Here is a 22,156-nt window from a genome sequence, read left to right on the forward strand (position 1 = left end):
CCCATAAAGTAAAATGCTTCCGTTGGTTTAATGAAGAATATATGATTTCAAGTTGTGTGATACACGTGTATATAATAGGGACATACCCATTGTTTCGTTTTCGTCGACCAGGTAATTGTATTGTATTGGGATTCCGTCTACTCTTACTCCGAAAAGCTGAACTTTGCGAGGAACGAGGAAGTAGAGTGGACCCATTTGCCTAGAGTGATGAGGTAAAAACATTTGAGAGAAGTCAAAAGTATAATGGACTTTTGTGTAAGGCTTGGGGCACGGTTCAGTAGGTCCATATCCTCTTCTAGCGTCTTGAAGCTCCGTGATGGAATCTGTTACAGCTTGTTGATAAGCCTGCTTCTCTTTTGCTGCTATCTGGAGATGGTCTTGAAACTTAACCGTGGCCTCTAGTTTTTCTGCATAACCAACAGCATCTCGGATTTGGTTTCTGTGCTTTTCACACACATGACATACATCTGTCCTTGGGGTGCTGATTTTTATATGAGGGGTGCATCTCAACCACATATCCTAAAATGACGAGATACCTAATCTTCTGTATACTGTTTGCGGATTGCGTCTGAACACGGTAGGAAAATGGGAGGGTCTGGATCACAACTCCTAGATCCCACTGGTTGTGGAATACCGTTTTGAGTGGCATAGTTTTGAAGGTATTGGACTGTATTCCGAATATCGTCAAACCTAAAAGCATTTGGTGCCTTTTTACCTTTGTTGCCATGAATCCGTGGAGTCACCCCATGTGTTTGAACATGCTTCTGGAGAATATCTAAAGTGTGCTCTTTCACATCATAAACGATCTGAAAAGCAGCTCTACAGATTTGTTGACTATGAATTCAGTCGAAGATTATGCCAGATGATGGGCTAAAATATGAAAACGAAGAACTTGATACATTATCAGAATGGGTTAAAGCATAAGAGGAATATTAAAATCCCGCATTAGACATATTAAAACAAAAGTACATACCATCTATCCTTCTGTGTTTAGTAAACCAGAAGTGATAAAAGAATTGGATAGGTTACATGAGGAATAGGTTTTGGTTCCAGCTGACAAAGCTTGTAACAACATTGTCTTTGTTTGTAAGGCTCGTTATTACAGCGGTATTTTAAACGAACGTGGTACGTATCAATTCCACTTTTGGTGATCATACTTATACTCCAACTGCCCTTTCAAATGATGATATTCTTCAAAACCGTGCTTCAGATTTTGACACATTTGATATCCCAGTCAATGGGTCGGGTGAATATGAGTTACCGTACCTATACTGTATTCCTAAACTACATGAAAACCCTTTGCTGGATCCAGTAAATGTTGTACCAAGCCCTTATATATATATCTTTACTCCTCACGAACATTTTAACAGCTGTGAAGGAGAAACATCAAACGTACTGTGCCACTACAATCAAATGTGGATTCTAAAATATTCCAAAGAACGTTAATTAGTAAATTTGAAATCGCAAAACTTTTCTCAAATCAACAACATCAAAACGCATTTGAGTTTTCAACATTTTACACGACTATTCCCCATGATAAATTAAAGAGACAATATAATATGCTGTCCGCTCAATACCTTGCGAACCCTTTGCTTGACAGACAACAATCTTTGAACACTGGTAGATCCTAAGTAGTACACCTCCTTTCTTGATTGTGAGGTTACATGGTCAAACTGGACAGAGGAATATAGTGTCTGCTCATCTTGAGAACTCTTTGCTTGACAGACATCAAACTTGGAACACTGGTACATTCTAAAGATTAGATGATTCCTATTGATTTCGAGAGCGAACGTCTAGGGTCAAATAGGAATATACTGACCACGCAATATCTTGAAAACTCTTTGCTTAACATACATCAAACTTGGAAGACACGTATATCCTAAAGGGTAAATGACCCCTATGAATTTTAAAGTCATATGGCTAAAGGTCAAGGGTAAACTGCTCTACAGATATCAAACTTGGTACATCCTAAGGAGTAGATGACCCTATTGGTTCTGAGTAGATGACCCCTATTGATTTTGCGGTCATATGGTCAAAGGTCAAATTGGATATAGGAAGATACTGTCCGGTCAATATCTTATGAACTCTTTGCTTGACACTCGTATATCCTAAAGGGTAAATGATTTTGAGTTCACATCATGATTTTGAGGGTCAATCCACTCCGAAAATAGAACAATATTGTCCACTCCAGATCTTAAATTGTTTTGGCATTACTATGAGTTATAAATAATTGTATAACCCTTTTAAATTTTGCACCAAGGAGTGCATGTTTTACAAATATTTCTTGTTTTTTTTCTAGAACGTTAAACCGTTTTCCTTGGCCCAATTCTACCTGCCTTCCACATACCATGCATTTGAGTTTTCTTGCCGTTTTGTTTTAGAGTGGTGTTCAACAAAGTAATTGGATGACTGATCACTAGATATGAATATTTCTGTTTTCCATTTTTGTTGAAGAAGCAACTGTTTATGATGTCAAAAAATGTAGTCTTTAATCCATTGTGAGGAATGATCGTAAAATATGTTGAAAAGTCATACGTTTTAATGTTGTTGATTTGAGAAAAGTTTTGCGATTTCAAGTTTACTAAAAGAAAAAAAAAAAGAATGTTTAAGAATCCACATTTGATTTACACCACTTCTGGCAATATAGTGGAACAGTACGTTTGAAGTTTCTCCTTCACAGCTGTTAATATTTTCGTGAGGAGCAAAGATAGAGGCTTGGTAGAAAATTTACTGGATCTAGTAAATAATGTATCTTTGAAAAGGTTTTCATGAAGTTTAGAAATCTCGTATATATGTAACTTGTATTCACCTAGCCCATTTACTGGACAAGCTGTAAATGTAGTACGGCCGAAACCCAAAAGTCCCGGATAACGATTTTTGCATGATTTCTCTCTTAATAGTTCATAGAATGATATCAAACTTATTGTGATAACTGTTTGTGACCTATTAAACAAGAATTATGTAACTTTTTCTGAGAATTCTATAAAGAACAGTGGCGGATTTAAGGTGGGAGGGGGGCGCAGGCCCCTAAAATTTTCAAATTTAAGGTAAATCGTGGTGTCTTGTTCAGAAAAAATGTACTAAACGATAAAAAAGCAATAATTTCTTCCACTCCCGGAGAAATAAATGGCAAAATCTTTTGATTTCTTGAATTACTTTATTGAGAAAATTAATTTTTTTTTTTTTTTACAAAAACCCTTAAAATTTGCGTCATTTTATTAATTTCACCTTATAAAAATGATAGATGTTTGTTTGTTTTGCTGTTTTCCGCCACACTCAACAATTTTTCAGTTATATGGTGGCGCCCAATTTTTTATTGGTGGAAGAGAGAACCCAGATATAATGTACCTGGGAAAAGACCACCGACCTTCCGAAAGTAAACCGGGAAACTCTCTTACTTACCGGCGCGAGCGGGATTCGAACCCGCGCCGATCAGAGGTGAGAGAGGTGTGATTTTGAGCACGATGCTATAACCACTCGGCTACGGAAGTTTAAATAAACAGACCCCCTGCCTCATAACTCATAAAGTGCCCCCCCCCCCCCCCCCCCCCCGTAACCGCAATCCCTGGATCCGCCCCTGAAGAAGATACTGAACCAGAGTTTTCGGATACAAAAAAGCGGTAAATCTAGTACGTTTTATAAATGCCGAAACCTGAACACGGTCGCCGATCTTGTGATCTACCGAAAGCCCGCGTAGATATCTAGAACTCAGTCTGATTCAATATTGTCTATAATTGTGATGGAACCTAGAGTTATCTTTCTTTGCCCTTGTTATTTTCATTTTGATAATTCAGAGTTCTCTCTCCTTTGCGGAACCCTTCATTTTTTAAGTCATGTTTACAGCGCGCGGTGCCCCATCGCATGCTACAAACGCCAGTAGACTTTCTCATGTTTCCATCCCTGTCCCCTCAAATTGTAAGTATTATTATGTATTTACATAATATATTGGATATTCTATCTATGTGGTATTTAAGTTATGCCATGTTTATAAGCTATATTTCATGCACCCAAGCATTTATAATCTAGATTGTACAATGTTGTAAGTCGCCATGTTTTCTCGTGTTATCCATTTTAGAAATCAAAACATGGTTTACTCTATTTTTGTATAACTTTATTATTTGATTAACTTTAATACATAACTCTAAAGTTAAATTGTAAATTCTACATTTCTAGTTTGGTTTATTATCCTATTTAGACCCGACACGTTAATTTCTGTCAGGTTACAGTTTTCAGACTGGGTGCATATTTTTTGGTATGTTGTCATGTCATATCATTACAAGTATTTTTCTTGTGTTGATTATATATGTATGCATCATGTTTGCAGGTATCTATGTTTGTATATATATATATATATATATATATATATATATATATATATATATATATATATGCTATTTTCTTTCATGTCATATTTATGTGTTATTATACCCCCCGCAACAAGTTGTAGGGGGGGGGGGGTATACTGGAATCGGGTTGTCCGTCTGTCTGTCCGTCCGTCCGTCTGTAGACGCAATGGTTTCCGAACTCTAAAGCATTATCCTTTCCACCTACCGTCACCATATCATATATATGGACTACCCATGGGATGAAGATGTTCCCTATCGATTTTGGGGTCAAAAGGTCAAAGGTCAAGCGCACTGGACATCGAAGTAGTAATATGGTTTCCGGGCTCTAAAGCGTTATCCTTTCCACCTACAGTCACCATATCATACATATGGACTACCCATGGGATGAAGATGTTCCCTATTGATTTTGGGGTCAAAAGGTCAAGCGCACTGGACATCGAAGTAGTAATATGGTTTCTGGGCTCTAAAGGGTTAACCTTTCCACCTACAGTCACCATATCATACATATGGACTACCCATGGGATGAAGATGTTCCCTATCGATTTTGGTGTCAAAAGGTCAAAGGTCAATCGCACTGGACATCGAAGTAGCAATATGGTTTCCGGGCTCTAAAGCGTTATCCTTTCCACCTACAGTCACCATATCATACATATGGACTACCCATGGGATGAAGATGTTCCCTATCGATTTTGGGGTCAAAAGGTCAAAGGTCAAGCGCACTGGACATCGAGGTAGCAATATGGTTTCCGGGCTCTAAAGCGTTATCCTTTCCACCTACAGTAACCATATCATACATATGGACTACCCATGAAATGAAGATGTTCCCTATTGATTTTGGGGTCAAAAGGTCAAAGGTCAAGCCCACTGGACATCGAAGTAGCAATATGGTTTCCAGGCTCTAAAACGTTATCCTTTCCACCTACAGTCACCATATCATACATATGGACTACCCATGGGATGAAGATGTTCCCTATCAATTTTGGGGTCAAAAGGTCAAAGGTCAATCGCACTGGACATCGAAGTAGCAATATGGTTTCCATTTAAATTCTTTAATGGCTTTTTTCATCGCATGGAGATGCTGTGTTCCTAGATACCTTTTGGATCATAATACTGAAGTTTTACCTATTACCTACACCCTTTGGGAGATTGGGGTAAGCGGGGGGTATTCTTAGTGAGCATTGCTCACAGTACCTATATATATATATGCTATTTTCTTTCATGTCATATTTATGTGTTATTTGTACTTGTTTCAGCACTTTACCACACGCCTATACACACATACCCACAGCTTACAATAAAGGACTAAGCCAAATGTTGTGTACTTGGTTATGCTAGCTGTTTTCCAAACAGCATAGTAAAGTGAATTTACGGCAGCACGGAACAATGACTTCTGGAGGACAATCCTTACAACAGAATGGAGATGATTCTGTAGACAAGACTAAATCTACACTTGCTGAAAAACGTGAAATTCGTCACAGTGAAAAGGGATTCTTGGCATTTGAGGATGAATGCTCAAAATATAAAAAACCTATATTTGAAAACTGGAGAAATGTAGAGACAGGTATCCTTCGTGTGAAAAAATGTGATCGGAACATTGAAGATTTTCAGAAACTACAGAGTGATATAGGGAGTTCATTTAATGAATTTCATACTAGTGTACAGCAGTACACTATTTTTCTCCAAAGACATTCGAGAAGTGAACAAGCTAAAGCTGACAATAAGAGATGTACAGAAGACTTTGAAGAAGGAAAGTTAGTTGTGGATAAGGCCTTGGAGAATATTAAAGCTGTGAAACTGGAACTCTTAGAAACTGCATCTCAGATATCAAGACCCAACATACAAAAGATAAGAAGAGAAGAACGGAAGTTAGAAATTATGAGAAAGGAGGCAGAGTTAAGAAAAGAGAAACTTCGTCTTGAAGAAAATGAATCAATTAGAAGAGCTGAAATGAACAGGAAAAGAAGTGAATTAGATATTGACTTAAACTTATTAAAGCAGGAACATATTGTAGATTGTTCTAGTGAAGATGAACTCGAGCAGGACCTTGAAAATCTTGATCACATTGAGAAAGAAAGTCCTAGTGAACGTACCCAGAAATATGTTCAAAACATTCCTTCAGCTTACGTTGATATGACCTCTAACATTCAACCCACTTCAGAATCTCACAACATGATGTCTGACATGACGTTATTTCTCATGAAAAAACAACTTCTACCGGAACGTTTCTCGAACTTTGACGACACTCCTGAGTCGTACTATGCCTGGAAATTAACGTTCACGAATATCATCAGTGAACTGAAAGTCTCGAAGTTTGAAGAACTTGACTTACTGTTAAACAGACTTACTGGTAATTCTAAACTTACCGCCAGTGGCATCCGTAATGCAAATCCTGGAAAACCTGATCATGCATTGAAAGTTATTTGGGAAAGACTGGACCAAATATACGGGAGACCTGAGATGGTGGAAGCCTCTATACGCCAACAGCTTGAAAACTTTCGACCTATGATATCATCAGAAAACAAACGGTTTTATGATTTGCTGAACATTCTGATCAAGATAGAATCACTGATGACAAATTCTGCATTCTCAACTAGCTTGGCACACTTCAACTCATCAATAGGAGTGAATCCCATTGTTAGTAAATTACCATATCACCTGCAGGAGAAATGGATCACTAAATCGTCTGCTTACAAGAAATCAAACGGTGTTCCTTTTCCGCCTTTTTCATTTTTTGTGACGTTCATTAGTGATATTAGTGAAGTTAGAAATGACCCAGCATTTTCATTCATTGGTAGTAAACAGTCAACTCAGAAGCGCCCAGTGAATTCCAAAAAATCTGATGTAACGGATTACAACAACAACGTTCGTTGTCCTTATCATAAGGCAAGCCACAGCATGTAAAGCCTTTCGTGCAAAAACTTGGTCAGAACGAAAAAACTTTTTACAAAGTAAAAACATGTGTACAAGATGTTGTATCTCAACTCGTCATTTGGCAAAAGACTGTCAAGTGAAATTCCAATGTACAGTTTGTGGAAGTCGTAATCACCCTTCAGCATTACATCTCGACAAAGTTTCGTCAGCGAGTCCAAGCTTGCATGGCGGGGAGAAAGCGTATGACTCTTCTACTTTACGGACCATGAAGTTGGACGCAGAAACAGTATCACCTGTATCTATAACTCTCACAAACACCAGTGCAAAGTGTACCACTTTCTGCGGTGATCCTTTTCAAGGAAGATCATGCAGCAAAACTTTTCTTGTCGATATATATCATCCAAACAATCCAAACCATATGCATCGTGTTTACGCAGTTGTGGATGATCAGTGCAACCAGTCTCTTACATCTCCAGAGTTATTCAATGCCTTGAACATTACTTCCTTACCAATTCATTACACTCTCACAACTTGTTCGGGAAAAACGGCTCTCAACGGTCGGCAGGAGTTAGGACTGAAAATGCGTTCATTTGACACATCTGTAACAATGGATCTTCCTCTTCTGATGGAATGTGATGACATCCCCAACGAAATGTCCGAAATTCCTACACCGGAAGTTGCAATGAGTTACCCGCATCTACGTATGATTGCACCAAGCATTCCAGAGTTTGATGGGAATTCAAAGATACGACTTCTCATTGGTAGAGACTTAATTGAAGCCCATCACATTAAAGAACAAATCACTGGACCTCGTGGACAACCATTTGCGCAAAGAACTGGTCTTGGTTGGGCAATTATTGGCGAAATTTGCCTTGGGAGACTTCACAAACGAACTACAGTGAATGTAAACAAAGTCTTTGTTCTCAACAATGGAAGTGTAACTTGCAGCCAACTGTGTAAAAATCATATTGAAGTGAAAGAGCAGATGTCAGCTTCTAGTTACATCATTGGAAATCGTGACTTTCATTTCCGTGGTGACAATGTCTTCATGAAAACCCCTGACGATGATCGGACTGGTTTGTCAGTAGAAGACAGGATTTTCCTAAAGTTAATGGATACGTCATTCACTAAGGACAAGGACGGCCTATGGACCGCACCTCTTCCCTTTAGGGAGAACCATCTTGATTTGCCTAACAATAGAACTCAGGCTCTACGTCGAACTCAGATTCTACACTCTAGTCTGCAGAGAAATCCCGAGAAAAATGAACAGTTTGTGAAGTTTATGGAGAAAGTTCTGAACAGTGGAGCAGCAGAAGTTGTACCACTCCCAACACCGACTAGTTGTTGGTTCCTACCTTTGTTTGGCGTTCGACACCCAAGGAAACCGGCACAAATCATAGGCGTCTTTGATTCGTCAGCTATGTATGGTGGAATATCCCTCAATTCGGTACTCATGTCTGGTCCATACATGATCAACAGCCTGCTCGGGATCTTACTTCGCTTTAGGAAGGACGAAGTGGCCATGGCAGCTGATGTAGAGCAGATGTTTTACCGATTTCGTGTAAACGAAACCCACCGTAATATCCTGCGTTTCTTTTGGTACAGAGGAAATAATCCAAATGACATCATGATAGAGTACAGAATGACGTCGCATGTGTTTGGCAATAGCCCATCCCCTGCTATTGCATCTTATGGACTTTTTTAGACAGTCGAAAACGCTGATCCTGATGTGAAAGACTTTGTGATTCACAACTTCTACGTTGATGATGGGTTAATCTCGTTACCTAATGAATCTGATGCTATCAGCCTGATGAAGCGTACACAGTCAACCATGAAAAGTGAGGGTCAGATACGTCTTCACAAAATCACATCTAACAAACTAGCTGTAATGGAAGCCTTTGATGTCAGTGATCATGGAGAACTACTTAGAGACATAGAAAGTGATGACACAATTCACAGATCCCTAGGACTTTGTTGGAGTTTGAAAAATGATACTTTTGTGTTTATGGTGCCTACTGATGAGAAACCGTTTACTCGTCGTGGTCTACTTTCGACCGTTAATAGCTTATTTGACCCAATAGGTTTCATATCACCAATCACAATAAGCGGTAAAATTCTTCTACGAGAATGTACACCTGAAGGAGTCGACTGGGATGAACCTCTACCTGAAAACAATATTCTCAAGTGGAAAGAGTGGCAGTCGTCTCTTCGATGTTTAAGTGATATCGCCATTCCTCGTATGATGTCTCACACCTCTGTCAGCCTAGCCCAGACGTCAGAAGTACACATATTCTCAGATGCTTCTGAAAAGGCGATAGCAGCATCAGCATATCTCAGAACTGTGAGTGACGGCCTAACCAGCGTTCGATTTATCATGGGAAGAAGCAAGTTAGCACCCCTTAAAGGCCATACCATACCTCGTCTGGAATTGTGTGGTGCTGTCCTGGCAACAGAACTTGCTGAGATCATATCTGTACAACTTGATATCCCATTGGAATTCATGAGATACTACACAGATAGCAGAGTTGTTTTAGGTTACATTAGCAACAGGACTCGTAGGTTTTATACCTATGTAAGCAACCGTGTTGACCATATATTACGAACATCTTCTGCCAACCAATGGAACTTTATCTCCAGCGAGAAAAATCCTGCAGATTCCTGTACTAAATGCATTACTAATGTTACCAACATTATGCAGCTACCCTGGATTATTGGTCCACAATGGTTAAGTGATATCACTGAAATGGAACCCACACAGTTTCCACTAGTAGAACCAGATAATGATCGAGAAATTCGACCAACTGATAGACCTGTCACCTGTGTACAAACTGATGTTACTATTACGACATCTAACCTCATCACCAAGAAATTTGATCATTTTGGTGATTGGAGAAAACTCATCATGGGTATTGCCTATCTCAACCAATTTTGTCACAAGTTTAAAGCTCGTCATGACAAGAATCTTATGCTACCTATCCATTGTGATGAAATACATGAAGCAGATATATTTGTCTTGAAACAGACTCAACAAGAAAATTTCTACAAGGAAATTAACAGTTTAAAGGCAGGACGACCTTTGGCCAAGGACAGTTGTATTGCAACACTTTCGCCATTCTTGGATGAAAACCAACTTTTGCGTGTTGGTGGAAGAATAAACAAAGCTGCTGGAAACCTCTCTTCAAAGGAAATTAATCCAATTATTCTTCCGAAGCGCAACCACATCTCTATCCTTTTGATACGTCATTTTCATGAGGGAGTAAAGGATCAAGGGAGGTTATTCACAGAATGTGCACTTCGCACAGCTGGATTTTGGATCCTTGGAGGCAAACGTATGATATCATCCATTATACATAACTGCGTAACTTGTCGAAAACTTCGTCGCAACCTTGAAACACAGATGATGGCAGATGTCCCAGAGGACAGGATAACACCAGGCCCACCTTTCACATCGGTTGGAGTAGATGTATTTGGACCATGGGAAGTTTCTACTCACAGAACTAGAGGAGGAGCAGCAAACGATGGGGACTGATGTTTACATGTCTTACATCTAGAGCAGCTCACATTGAAGTTATTGAAGAGATGTCGAGCTCCTCATTTATAAATGCGCTGCGTAGATTTCTGTCACTTCGTGGTCCTGTGAAAATAATACGATCTGAGCGCGGCATCAATTTCATTGGAGCTGCTGGGGAAATGAAGGTGAACACCATTAAAGTGGAAGAAGGACCAATTCAACAGTTCCTAGACAAATCTTGCATCACCTGGATTTTCAATGTACCACATTCCTCCCATATGGGTGGAGTCTGGGAGCGAGTTATTGGAATGACAAGGAAAATCCTCAACTCGATGCTCTTAGAATCCTGTGGAAAACTTCTAACACACGAGACCCTAGCAACGTTCTTATGTGAAGTTTGTGCCATCATAAACTCTCGTCCTATCGCACCAATATCTTCAGATCCAGATGAACCGATGGTTTTTACTCCATCTATGATTCTCACTGGAAAAGTTGATTTCCTTCCAGTTGTGTCCGATTCACTTAGTCAACAAGATGTTTTTCGAGCACAGTGGAAACGCGTACAAGTACTAGCAAACATTTTTTGGAATCAGTGGCGTAAACAGTATCTTGCTATTCTACAGAGCAGACGCAAGTGGAAATGCAGAACAAGAAACATTAAAATAAACGATGTGGTACTGTTAAAAGATTCTGCTGAAAACCGAATCAACTGGCCAATGGGTATTATCGATCGTGTATTTCCGAGTGATGACGGAATGGTGAGAAAGGTTGTTGTGCGAACAATTCGAGCCTGCAAACCAACATTCTACATCAGACCCATTCATGAACTTGTGTTGTTGATTGACAGTGAACAGTGACTTATGGACTTTGAGTGATCAATGGACTATGATGTGTATTTTTCTGATACTTATATGCTTAATATACCAAGTGACAATCTACATGTATTATTTATCAGTTTTTCATCATTTGTCGTTATTTGTATCCAACATTGTGGTATTGAGTGGCATCTTATAGATGCCAGGCGGGGAGTGTGATGGAACCTAGAGTTATCTTTCTTTGCCCTTGTTATTTTCATTTTGATAATTCAGAGTTCTCTCTCCTTTGCGGAACTCTTCATTTTTAAGTCATGTTTACAGCGCGCGGTGCCCCATCGCATGCTACAAACACCAGTAGACTTTCTCATGTTTCCATCCCTGTCCCCTCAAATTGTAAGTATTATTATGTATTTACATAATATATTGGATATTCTATCTATGTGGTATTTAAGTTATGCCATGTTTATAAGCTATATTTCATGCACCCAAGGATTGTACAATGTTGTAAGTCGCCATGTTTTCTCGTGTTATCCATTTTAGAAATCAAAACATGGTTTACTCTATTTTTGTATAACTTTATTATTTGATTAACTTTAATACATAACTCTAAAGTTAAATTGTAAATTCTACATTTCTAGTTTGGTTTATTATCCTATTTAGACCCGACACGTTAATTTCTGTCAGGTTACAGTTTTCAGACTGGGTGCATATTTTTTGGTATGTTGTCATGTCATATCATTACAAGTATTTTTCTTGTGTTGATTATATATGTATGCATCATGTTTGCAGGTATCTATGTTTGTTATATATATATATATATATATATATATATATATATATATATATATATATATGCTATTTTCTTTCATGTCATATTTATGTGTTATTTGTACTTGTTTCAGCACTTTACCACACGCCTACACACACATACCCAAAGCTTACAATAAAGGACTAAGCCAAATGTTGTGTACTTGGTTATGCTAGCTGTTTTCCAAACAGCATAATAATGTTAAGAGAGAGAGAGAGAGAGAGAGAGAGAGAGAGAGAGAGAGAGTCCCGAATATTTATTGTTTTATTTTTCCGGAAAAGGTTGTGCTTTCGTCTAGTTTTACCATATACTTTTTCGTGAAGCGATGCTTTTCCGGTTTTAAGTAAGATCATTAGCGTGATGTTTTGAATGATAAAATCATGGATTATTTACGTGAAACGAGATGGAAATTGACATCTGATTCTAATTACGAGACTGTGTGATTTTTATAGAAAACTTAAACAGGAGCTTAACAAACGTGTACTTGGTTGGGGTCCAGATGAAGAAAAACTATACATCGACGAACTAGGGAGCGCGCTCATACCAGACGACATTGAAAATGACTAGAGTTATTAAAATCCTAGGCGATGGAAATTTTTTTATACAATTGTGCGTCAACATTTCTATCAGGTGATGATAATTTAAATCATCTTTTATATACATTGTAGTTTGTATCTGTAATGTTTCATTTTATTTTTAAAAAATAAATTATTGGGAGTAAATCAGTACGTATTTTAAAACAGGATTCGTTTTAAAATCAAGAATGACAGATCTACATCTGATAATTATATAATAACATTAATCCAAATTTGAATTTAGAAATACAAATTATGTGATGAATGATATAGGGGTTTATTGGTTTTAATACTTTTGAAACTGTTTACTATTTACTAATTTTATCAACAGGAGACGAAATCAAACGACATTATACTGTTTACATGTATCATATTGCCAGCTGTCTGATCATGACTACTTTTATGAATCGATATTTAAAAAAAGAAATGCATAAAGGCTTTTTAATTTGGCATTGACATGAAAATATTTTATTTCTGTTTCAGGTGACATTTCTTGCAGCAATATCTTAAGGACCTTGACGGCGCTCGAGTTATGATGCAGAAAAGTATGCTCAGCACCCGGTTTTGTCACAAACCCTTCAAGAAGGTGTCGTATTTACTGATCATGAAGACACTTTTTTTTTTCGCTTTTGCTGACCGAAGAATCATCAGCTCATTTTGATGAATGTAGAGATCGTTGTTCTGCTGTATATAAAGAGGCAGAATTGACCTGCAATGACTTTCGTTGGTCATCTATGATTCACATTCTTGCCCTAAGCAATGTTCTGCTTTCCATTGAGTCTGTCTATCCAACTGTAAATCATGGTATACGCCCACTATTTCACAGAAAAATCATTCCTTTCCTATCGCCAGACTTTAAGAATAACCTGGATACTAGTATAGGAATATTACGGTCAAGAAATGGAACTCTTGATAATTGGACACGATTTTCTTATGAGCCAAACCATTTTGTTCTGTTGTTACCGGGCCAATCTAAGCCTCAGCGCACGTTTATCAGAATCAATGACCCTGCAGACACGCTCTCAGAATCCCCACCATTTGTTTCCATGGAAGTTGACGAAGAGAAATTATCTTATGAGTTTGATAAAATATAAAAAAAATAAAATTGGATCATGTAAAACCTCACGAAATGAAGAGTTGTCAGTTATGTGTGCCAGTGGAATGACAGAATCGACATCAACAAACAGTCCATTAGAAATAGAAAAGAACAGTACTACTTCAAGGAAGTAGAGCTCTTCAGATAGTATTCACACATCACCTGCTGTTCTTGGTGTCGGAGAGCTTCTACACCAGGTCGAGTATTGACTTATCAAGAAAGGTATGCTCGCCTGAAAGACCACTTTGTTCCAGATCAAAACTATGCACATTTATCAACTCAAACCCTGACAAAGGATAAAAAGAAACAGACTTACACTTAAATTTCAGACCTCTTGGTTTCGAAAACATTCATGGTTAGTCTTTAAGGAGGTCTGTGTAAATTTTGTGTATTATTTCCATCGGCGACAGATCGCGTGAAAAATGCTGTTTTCGTAAACCGAGCTTTTCATAAATTCTCAAAAGCAACTGGAAAGGACGGAGCCCTTGAAACGCATGAAAGCTGTAGCTACCATAAAGAGGTAGTTGTACGTGGAGCTACTTTTGCTGAGAACTATGCAGATTCATCGAAAAGTATTCAATACAAAATTCTTGAAACTAATAAAAAAAACTCTTAAGAAAATAGACATATACTTGGAGTCATCATGAAAACCATTCACTTGTGTGGAAAATAAGCTCTTGCATTGCGAGGGTATCGAGACGATTATACTAGCGACTCAAAATAAAGGCAATCTGATGGCAATGCTCTCCCTAATCGCAGAAAACGATGACATTCTAAGAAAACACTCTCTGCCTCGAGGAAAAATGCAAAGTACACATTCAAAACTATTCAAAATGAGATTATTCAGATGATAGGGGATTTCATCCGTGACAACGTTTTGCAAAGTATACGCGAAAATGACTCTGTGTTTAGTTTGATTGCAGACGAAGTTACAGATATTTCAAATAAAGTTCTTTCCCTCTGTCTTACACACGTGTCTGTGTCACCAACTATCCAAATCCGAGAAATATTTATCGATTTTGTTCAGTTAGATGGAATTACTGTGAATTTATTTGCAAAGGCCTTACTAGAAACTTTAAGGAGACGTCGAATTGATTTAACAAAATGTAGAGGGCAGTGTTATGTTGGTGCAACAGCAATGTCCTCTGAAAAAATAGGAGTTCAGCGTCGAATTAGGGATCACAGCGCTACAGCACTATATACACACTGCAATAGGCATGTGCTGAACTTAAGTATAGCATCATCTTGTAAATTGCCATGGATTAGAAATATGATTGACAATGTGAAGGAAATCAGTTTGTTTTTCGGCAATTCACCCAAAAGACAGAGAGTATTAGAAACATTAATGGACCATCATCAAAAGTGAAGAAACTGATAAGTTTATGTAAAACTCGATGGGTCGAGCTACACCTTTGTTTTGATAATCTATTCGAACTTTTTGAGGCTGTGTGTTCGACATTAGAATTTATTTTAGATCAAAGTTCTGTTGGAATCGAAAATGTTGATCTGTCTGTTGAATGGGATAGGGAGACGCGAGTTAAAGCTCAGGGATCTGTCTGTTGAATGGGATAGGGAGACGCGAGTTAAAGCTCAGGGATCTGTCTGTTGAATGGGATAGGGAGACGCGAGTTAAAGCTCAGGGATCTGTCTGTTGAATGGGATAGGGAGACGCGAGTTAAAGCTCAGGGATATGTCTGTTGAATGGGATAGGGAGACGCGAGTTAAAGCTCAGGGATCTGTCTGTTGAATGGGATAGGGAGACGCGAGTTAAAGCTCAGGGATCTAAAGGTAACACGTATGCGAAATAAAAATGAGAAAATCAGCAAAAGAATAGAGATAATCTCTACATACGTTCACTGAAAATTTTGTGATCCATATGGGCGCCGCCATATTGCTTTGTTCATTAGTTGCTTCTAGAGTTATTCGTGTTTTAATTTTGAATGCCAAAAATACAAGACTGACGTGTAATTTGTAATTCAAACACCCAGTTTGTTAAAAATGAATGGTATGATCATTATTGTTACAGTTTTTAGCCAATCATCAAATAGAGATATAGTAATACGATTAAATAGATGAACAAGTTCATGAGTTTCTTTAGATAAGAATATACGATATACTTACGGTTTCTTTTTCACCATTTTGAATTTATTGGTTAATTTTGTTTAGTTTGAACGGCCTTTTAATTGCAAACGGGATGTATTGTTGTTGTTTATGGTTGTTTGCTTTGAGAAAGAGAAAAAAGTCGAGGCTAAATGTGACGTCACAATGCACAGTTTACGTCGCCTTGCGTTTTAGTTCCTGCGTTCAATGAATAGGCGGGTTATGTAGAACTGTTGTCCCCTTTAATATTGAGATGTTACTCAACACTGTGTGTTTAGCGCAAGGAAATTTTCAATTATGATTACCACTTGCGACACGCCAATGACCATTTCATCAAATTCATGCTTCGTTCGGTCCAACAGTCACACCGTATATACATTAAAGTAGTTCTTAGTTTTATTAGCCGTAAAAAAGTGGATTTACATGTGGAATAACATTGCTTATATTGAGACATTAACAGAGGTATATGTGAGTGTAAGGAACGATAACTCTGGATAGAGATTGGGATGTCATTAGATGTACAGACAGGAAATGCTTTTCACACGAGAATAACAGAATCCGTATGATAGAGACGGTTATTTTCCGGATTTAGGAATGACACGTCGACATGTCAATAGTTTCAGAAACAAAACTTTATAGATAAAATGCTTAGACTACATTAAAAAAAGACAATACATTTGTCAGAGATATAAGTTTCATTTTAAATTCCCTACAAGTAAGAATCAACACAGATATCAGAAAAATCACTGAAACACTTAAAAATGATATTTCCCTTTAGTAGAATTCTCTGCTTCAACTCGTAAGATTCACAATTTTTTAATTCCATTGGTCATTACTATATCGCATCAAAACTTAAATTTGAAAGACATATTTCCATACTGTATTTGAATTTCGCTGGATTCAGAGGCGCATTCCGAAACTTCTTCACAACGCTTTTTTATGTTTTCTTTATTAGCATATCCTAATTTTGAATTATTATTTTCGCTTTCATCAATAATTTTATTTCACGAGATACATGTAGGTGTATTGGGTTCTTTTGGCTGCCGTTAATTATTCCTCATCCAAATATTCGAAAACACAATGCTTTTCAGATCAAAATTTGGCTTCTAACTTTTTCAACCTTCATATCCAGAATATGTGCAATACTTTCACTAAAATCCTTAAATTTTGACTGTGCAATGAAAATGCTCTCCCCATCAGAGGAGGACATGTTGATATGGTTCAGTACTATAGAAAGAGTGAATATAAAACCTGCAGTAGAAGACAACTCACCTGACACTGTCCAATAAGTGAACAACAAAAAAAAACCCCAGAATTTCACGCAAGACTGGTTATATTGTCAGACTATTCAAAATAGCTTTATTCATAATTATCATTGTCAATGGGTTTACCTGAGACTGTCCATTCTTAGAACAAAAGATGTAATGTTTTAAGTAGGATATAAGCCTCAAACTGTCCATTCTGTGAGAGAAATAACTAATCTCGGCCCGTATCTGTCCATTCTTAAAAATAATGGACAGCAATTGTCAACGTATTGGACACCTACAGGTAACCTTTTCACTACAAGTGGACTTTCTTCTATATAAAAGCCTAAAAAGACAAAGGATTGCGTAACAAAAATGTTTTAAGCGGAACCAGTTTCCGCTTGAATCGTTTCTTCTGCATAAGAAGGTACATTTATTCCACATCCAGACTTTGCTCCCCCACCTGGGAGCCCCAGACCCCATGTCTAATAATGATGCCCGATTTATAAAAATAATTGTAAGGGACGTCACTACCAAAACAAAATTTCAATACCAGTCGATGATTAAAAGTTGGTGTTTATTAGTAACTAGAACGAACTTTGAAAGAGGAAGTACATGTATGTATGCGATTTACATTCATTTCCTTGTCCTGCCCAACTTAAATGTTTTTAAGTCGTCGAATGATGTGTGAAAAGTTTATATCTACCTTACGAATTAAATCGTCAAGTGGTTACATAGTTCAATTGATGGTATGGCGTATAAAATGAATGCGCAATTTCCTTCTTTCACATGCTCTAGAAAAAACGTGCACCTACATGTATATTTATATTAGTTACTGCGTAGGAGGAGCGGGAAACAAGACATAAACATGACTACACTTTTAAGAAAAACTCTTTTTACCATTTTCTCCGTTGGAAGTTCGTATTTCTTGCCGATGGATCACCTTATGAGAAGTGATGGAAAAGTGACTTGTATAATTCTATCCACATCTATAATTGGGATTTTATCGCCATTGCTCGAAAACTACTCCCTTCCGGCCGCTCTTAATGGACACGCAATGGGTCATTTCAGAATTCAAATGACAATTTATGGGCTTGTAGTTTTATCAATTGTTTTATGGGTAGTTCTTTATTTCCTCACAAGAACAAAGCCAGGATTATACCTTAAAAACGTACAGCCAAGGAAAGACCCTGCCTATAGATTAGTGATTATTTTACTGTGGGGTTTTGGAATAGCCGTCATGGCGTATCAAGGGCTAAATATTACAATTGATTTGTCATGTTTTGAAAGGTATGAAGATGACGCAGTTAGCTTTCAATATGTAATCAAGGCATTCGGTCGGATTTGCGTGGTGTTTTTTATTTTTATTCAATCGTTAAGTGCCATGAAATTTATGCAATATGATTTAAAGCGGAACATATTTGTAAATTATTCTTTGTCCATTATCTTCACAACAAATATCGCCATTTGGATGTTTACAAGCTGGAGAGAAGTATTCATAGAAAGTGTAGAAAACTCGACACTTCATTTTTACAACACCTCTGAAGTAATCGTTTGCCATTGGAATTCAAGCATTTATCGTCATATACTTTTGAACTTGCAACATTTCTTTTTCCCAACTCAACTGGAATACTGCTTATTATCAGCCTCATTCGTCACTTCAATTTTCCCTCCAGTTGGTACTACAAGATGGCAAACATACGACGTTTGCAAAAATCCTCAACACAGCGGTGGATCTAATAGATGCAGTGTTGCTGTTGTTGCAGTATCCGTCATTGTATTCTTTCCAACTCTACTTGTTCTCATTTTACAACATTATTCAAGATCGCCCGTTGAATATTTTGATATGGTTTTGTTACTATGCACTAGCATACCAGTTTCTATGATGATAGGATGCACGTATCGCGGATTTCACGTATTGAGAATGTCTCCACTATTGTTAGGTCAGGACAATTTTCTTAGTTATGTTTACAATAATGATGTTATGCTCATATCCAGCTCCATGGGGAATATATCATACTGTGTACTTGTTTTATTATCAACAGTTCAACACACGTATTTTCAGTTGTTTGTTATTAAAAATGTTCTTGTAATGCTGCAAATTTTCCTTCAGACAGTATTCCTCATTCTATTCAGAAGATACCCAAAACAAATATACAAACAGATGAATGGACTCCTTAATTTTTTGTGTGTAGCAAACTTCATATACTGGGGATTTGATGAATATCTCTTTCGATTTCAACAGCCACAGAAAGTCTTAGGATCTTCTTGGCCTTCAGTTCGAAAATTTGTTCTCACATTTGTATCTTTTTATAGATTCCAATCGTTCATATATCTTTTTAGAGCTTGTAAAATCTAATGCAATAAATTATGTTTAAGTAACAATATACATATGGAAATTGATTTATTATTTCTGGTAGATTTGAAAAAAGGTGACTGGGTGTTGATTTAAAGGTAAAATTCTTGCTCCGACAAAAAATTATCCACGTCTTCTTTCTCATACCTTCCTTCGAAAAATTGAAAAATACTCGTCTAAATCCTTTCTACCGACAATTAGTACACCCGAGCACGGCACAAAACATCTTAATGCGGTGTTATTTACAAGCCGTTAACGTGATAATTTTGTTGTTGTTGTTGATTAAATCTAATCTGTTTATGAAATGGCTAATAGATGTTTTCAAACCCGAGGGCGCATATGACGTTGCACATAATGGCGCGTAAAATAGCGAAAGTAAATATGCATATTGCGAGATTTGAATTTCATCGCTTTCAAACTAGAAAACTACGCAAAATATTTCATTTAAAACACATTTAAAGTAGTTTTAGGCATGAAATGAATCATTTCGCTGAAAAAATGAAAAAGTTTAGAAACATGCGTTGTGTCCTTTAAGGAGGTACTCTATATCACCATAATGGCTGACTTCCTTTTAAAACATGGATGAAAATATAAATATCAGCAATATTTGTCTATTCTTTTCGAAAATCATCGCCTAGCCGAGTAGCTCAGTAGAGTAATGTGTCGACTGCTGAACTGTGTGTTCCGAGTCCAGCAGGGGTTTTCAATTTTTTTCCAGATTGCTTTTTACTAAAAATGCATTTTTTTTAACTAAATAAAGTAAATTTGAAAGTTTTCAATTTCAAAATATTGTTGTACATATCCTCCAATTTACATCCATATCAAATTTCTCTGGTGTAGCATACCTCCTTAATTAGCAAACGATTTCTCGCACCAATTTTCTTAATCATTTCAAGAATGTTCATCTGGGGGTCGTAATAATGATCTAATATGCAAATACAATCTATTACTGGATCGAATGTTGTCTCACGTGTTTTAAGTGATAGAGATTTCAACCTTCGCCCAGATCTACATTTTCAGACAATTTCGAACAAGAAATGGGCGTGTCATAAGGAAGTTTTTATCGGTTACAGTATCTATACTTATAAAGTAAAACTTATATGGTACCAATTTTGATACACCAGATGCGCATTTCGACAAATGATGTCTCTTCAGTGATGCTCAACCGAAATTTTTGAATTTTATCCGAAATAACAACGAAGTTTTAGAGCTATTATAAGGAAAAACAGTGTGCCAAAAAAGTGGAGTCAAATTCGTCTAAGGAGATAAGAGCTATGTGCGAGGGAGATAATCCTAAATTTTGAAATGAATTGAATTTCTAAATTTTATAACAGCAATTAAATATACATCCGTATTTTCAAGCTAGTAAATTAACTCATTTTGCCAATAAACTCCGAACCGCTTGCTCCAGAGTTACTGTTTGCACCTTTAATAGTGTTTCATATGTAAGGTGAAGTCCGTAAGGGAGATAATTCTTAATTTTGAAATGAATTTCTAAAAGCATCTCATTCAACGAAGGACAACCCACCCCCTTCTGCTTACCCTAACTAGAGTTTTCTCTCTTAGTGACATCATATCGCTTGTCCACGAAATTACGTCCCCGCGAACCAGCACAATTTTGCTTATCCACGAACATTGGCCCCACGAATTAAAATGATTCCACAGTATTCAGAAAGGTGAAGATAACGAACAGTAATCAATCTCATAACTCCTATAAACAATCCAAAATAGATAGTTGGGCAAACACGGACCCCTGGACACACCAGAGGCGGGATCAGGTGCCTAGGAGTAAGCATCCCTTGTCGATCGGTCACACCCACCGTGAGCCATTTATCTTGATCAGGTAAACGGAGTTATCCGTGATCAAAAACAGTGCCAAGAACGGTCTAACAATCGGTATGAAACACACCAGACAGCATTTGACACAATGATAGGTTGTATTGGCAAACTAGATCGTTATGACGACAGTAAAATTTGCGGAATCCTGACTTTAAACGAGACTGTTGAAACCCCTGCATCATCAACTTGTTTGTCAGTATCTTGCCTTGATTTAAAAACTGACCATACGCAGAACTAATCAGTTGAGTGATATAAACATATGAATGAAAATAATTATTGTTAATATTTAAAACGTCGTCGTGTTTAAGGCCACGACAAGAGATTTTTTCTTCTCATGTAGAAGCTTTTGAGTTAAAGAATATAAGCTTACATAATCCTAGATGAATGCGATTGATTGCATATTTTGTTTTACGTCCCTCTCGAGAATATTTCACTCGTATGGAGACGTCACCACTGCCGGTGAAGGGCTTATGGCCATTGAGCAGGGAGGGATTTTATCGTGCCACACCTGCTGCGACACTGGACCTCAGTGTTTGTGGTCTCATCCGAAGGACCGCCAGATGAATGCGACTTGTACCTCTCATGCATGTATATC

The 22,156-nt window shown here is 37.4% G+C and overlaps 2 protein-coding genes across 3 annotated transcripts; both read left to right on the forward strand.

The window, feature by feature from the left end:
- Positions 1-9,010: 9,010 nt before the first annotated feature.
- On the forward strand, positions 9,011-14,990 carry LOC125668071 (uncharacterized). Of its 2 annotated transcripts, none has more exons than XM_056153170.1 (2): positions 9,011-11,936; positions 13,410-14,990. In XM_056153170.1, exon 1 carries the CDS (start codon positions 9,028-9,030, stop codon positions 10,744-10,746), a length of 1,719 nt encoding a protein of 572 aa, XP_056009145.1. In that variant the 5' UTR covers positions 9,011-9,027; the 3' UTR covers positions 10,747-11,936; positions 13,410-14,990. The 2 variants fall into 2 exon arrangements, 1 of the variants encoding a protein (XP_056009145.1); XR_008799742.1 differs by lacking the exon at positions 9,011-11,936 and adding an exon at positions 12,745-12,981.
- Positions 10,797-11,585, forward strand: LOC130048561 (uncharacterized). Its single transcript, XM_056145449.1, has one exon. The coding sequence runs from the start codon at positions 10,797-10,799 to the stop codon at positions 11,583-11,585; it is 789 nt and encodes a 262-aa protein (XP_056001424.1).
- Positions 14,991-22,156: the final 7,166 nt, after the last annotated feature.

The sequence above is a fragment of the Ostrea edulis genome, chromosome 1 (genome assembly GCF_947568905.1).
Source record: "Ostrea edulis chromosome 1, xbOstEdul1.1, whole genome shotgun sequence".
NCBI classification, from domain to species: Eukaryota; Metazoa; Mollusca; class Bivalvia; order Ostreida; family Ostreidae; genus Ostrea; species Ostrea edulis.

Excerpts from the sequence above, each read along its gene's own strand:
- LOC125668071 (XM_056153170.1), top strand. The coding sequence starts at position 9,028 with ATGAAGCGTACACAGTCAACCATGAAAAGTGAGGGTCAGATACGTCTT.
- LOC130048561 (XM_056145449.1), top strand. The coding sequence starts at position 10,797 with ATGTCGAGCTCCTCATTTATAAATGCGCTGCGTAGATTTCTGTCACTT.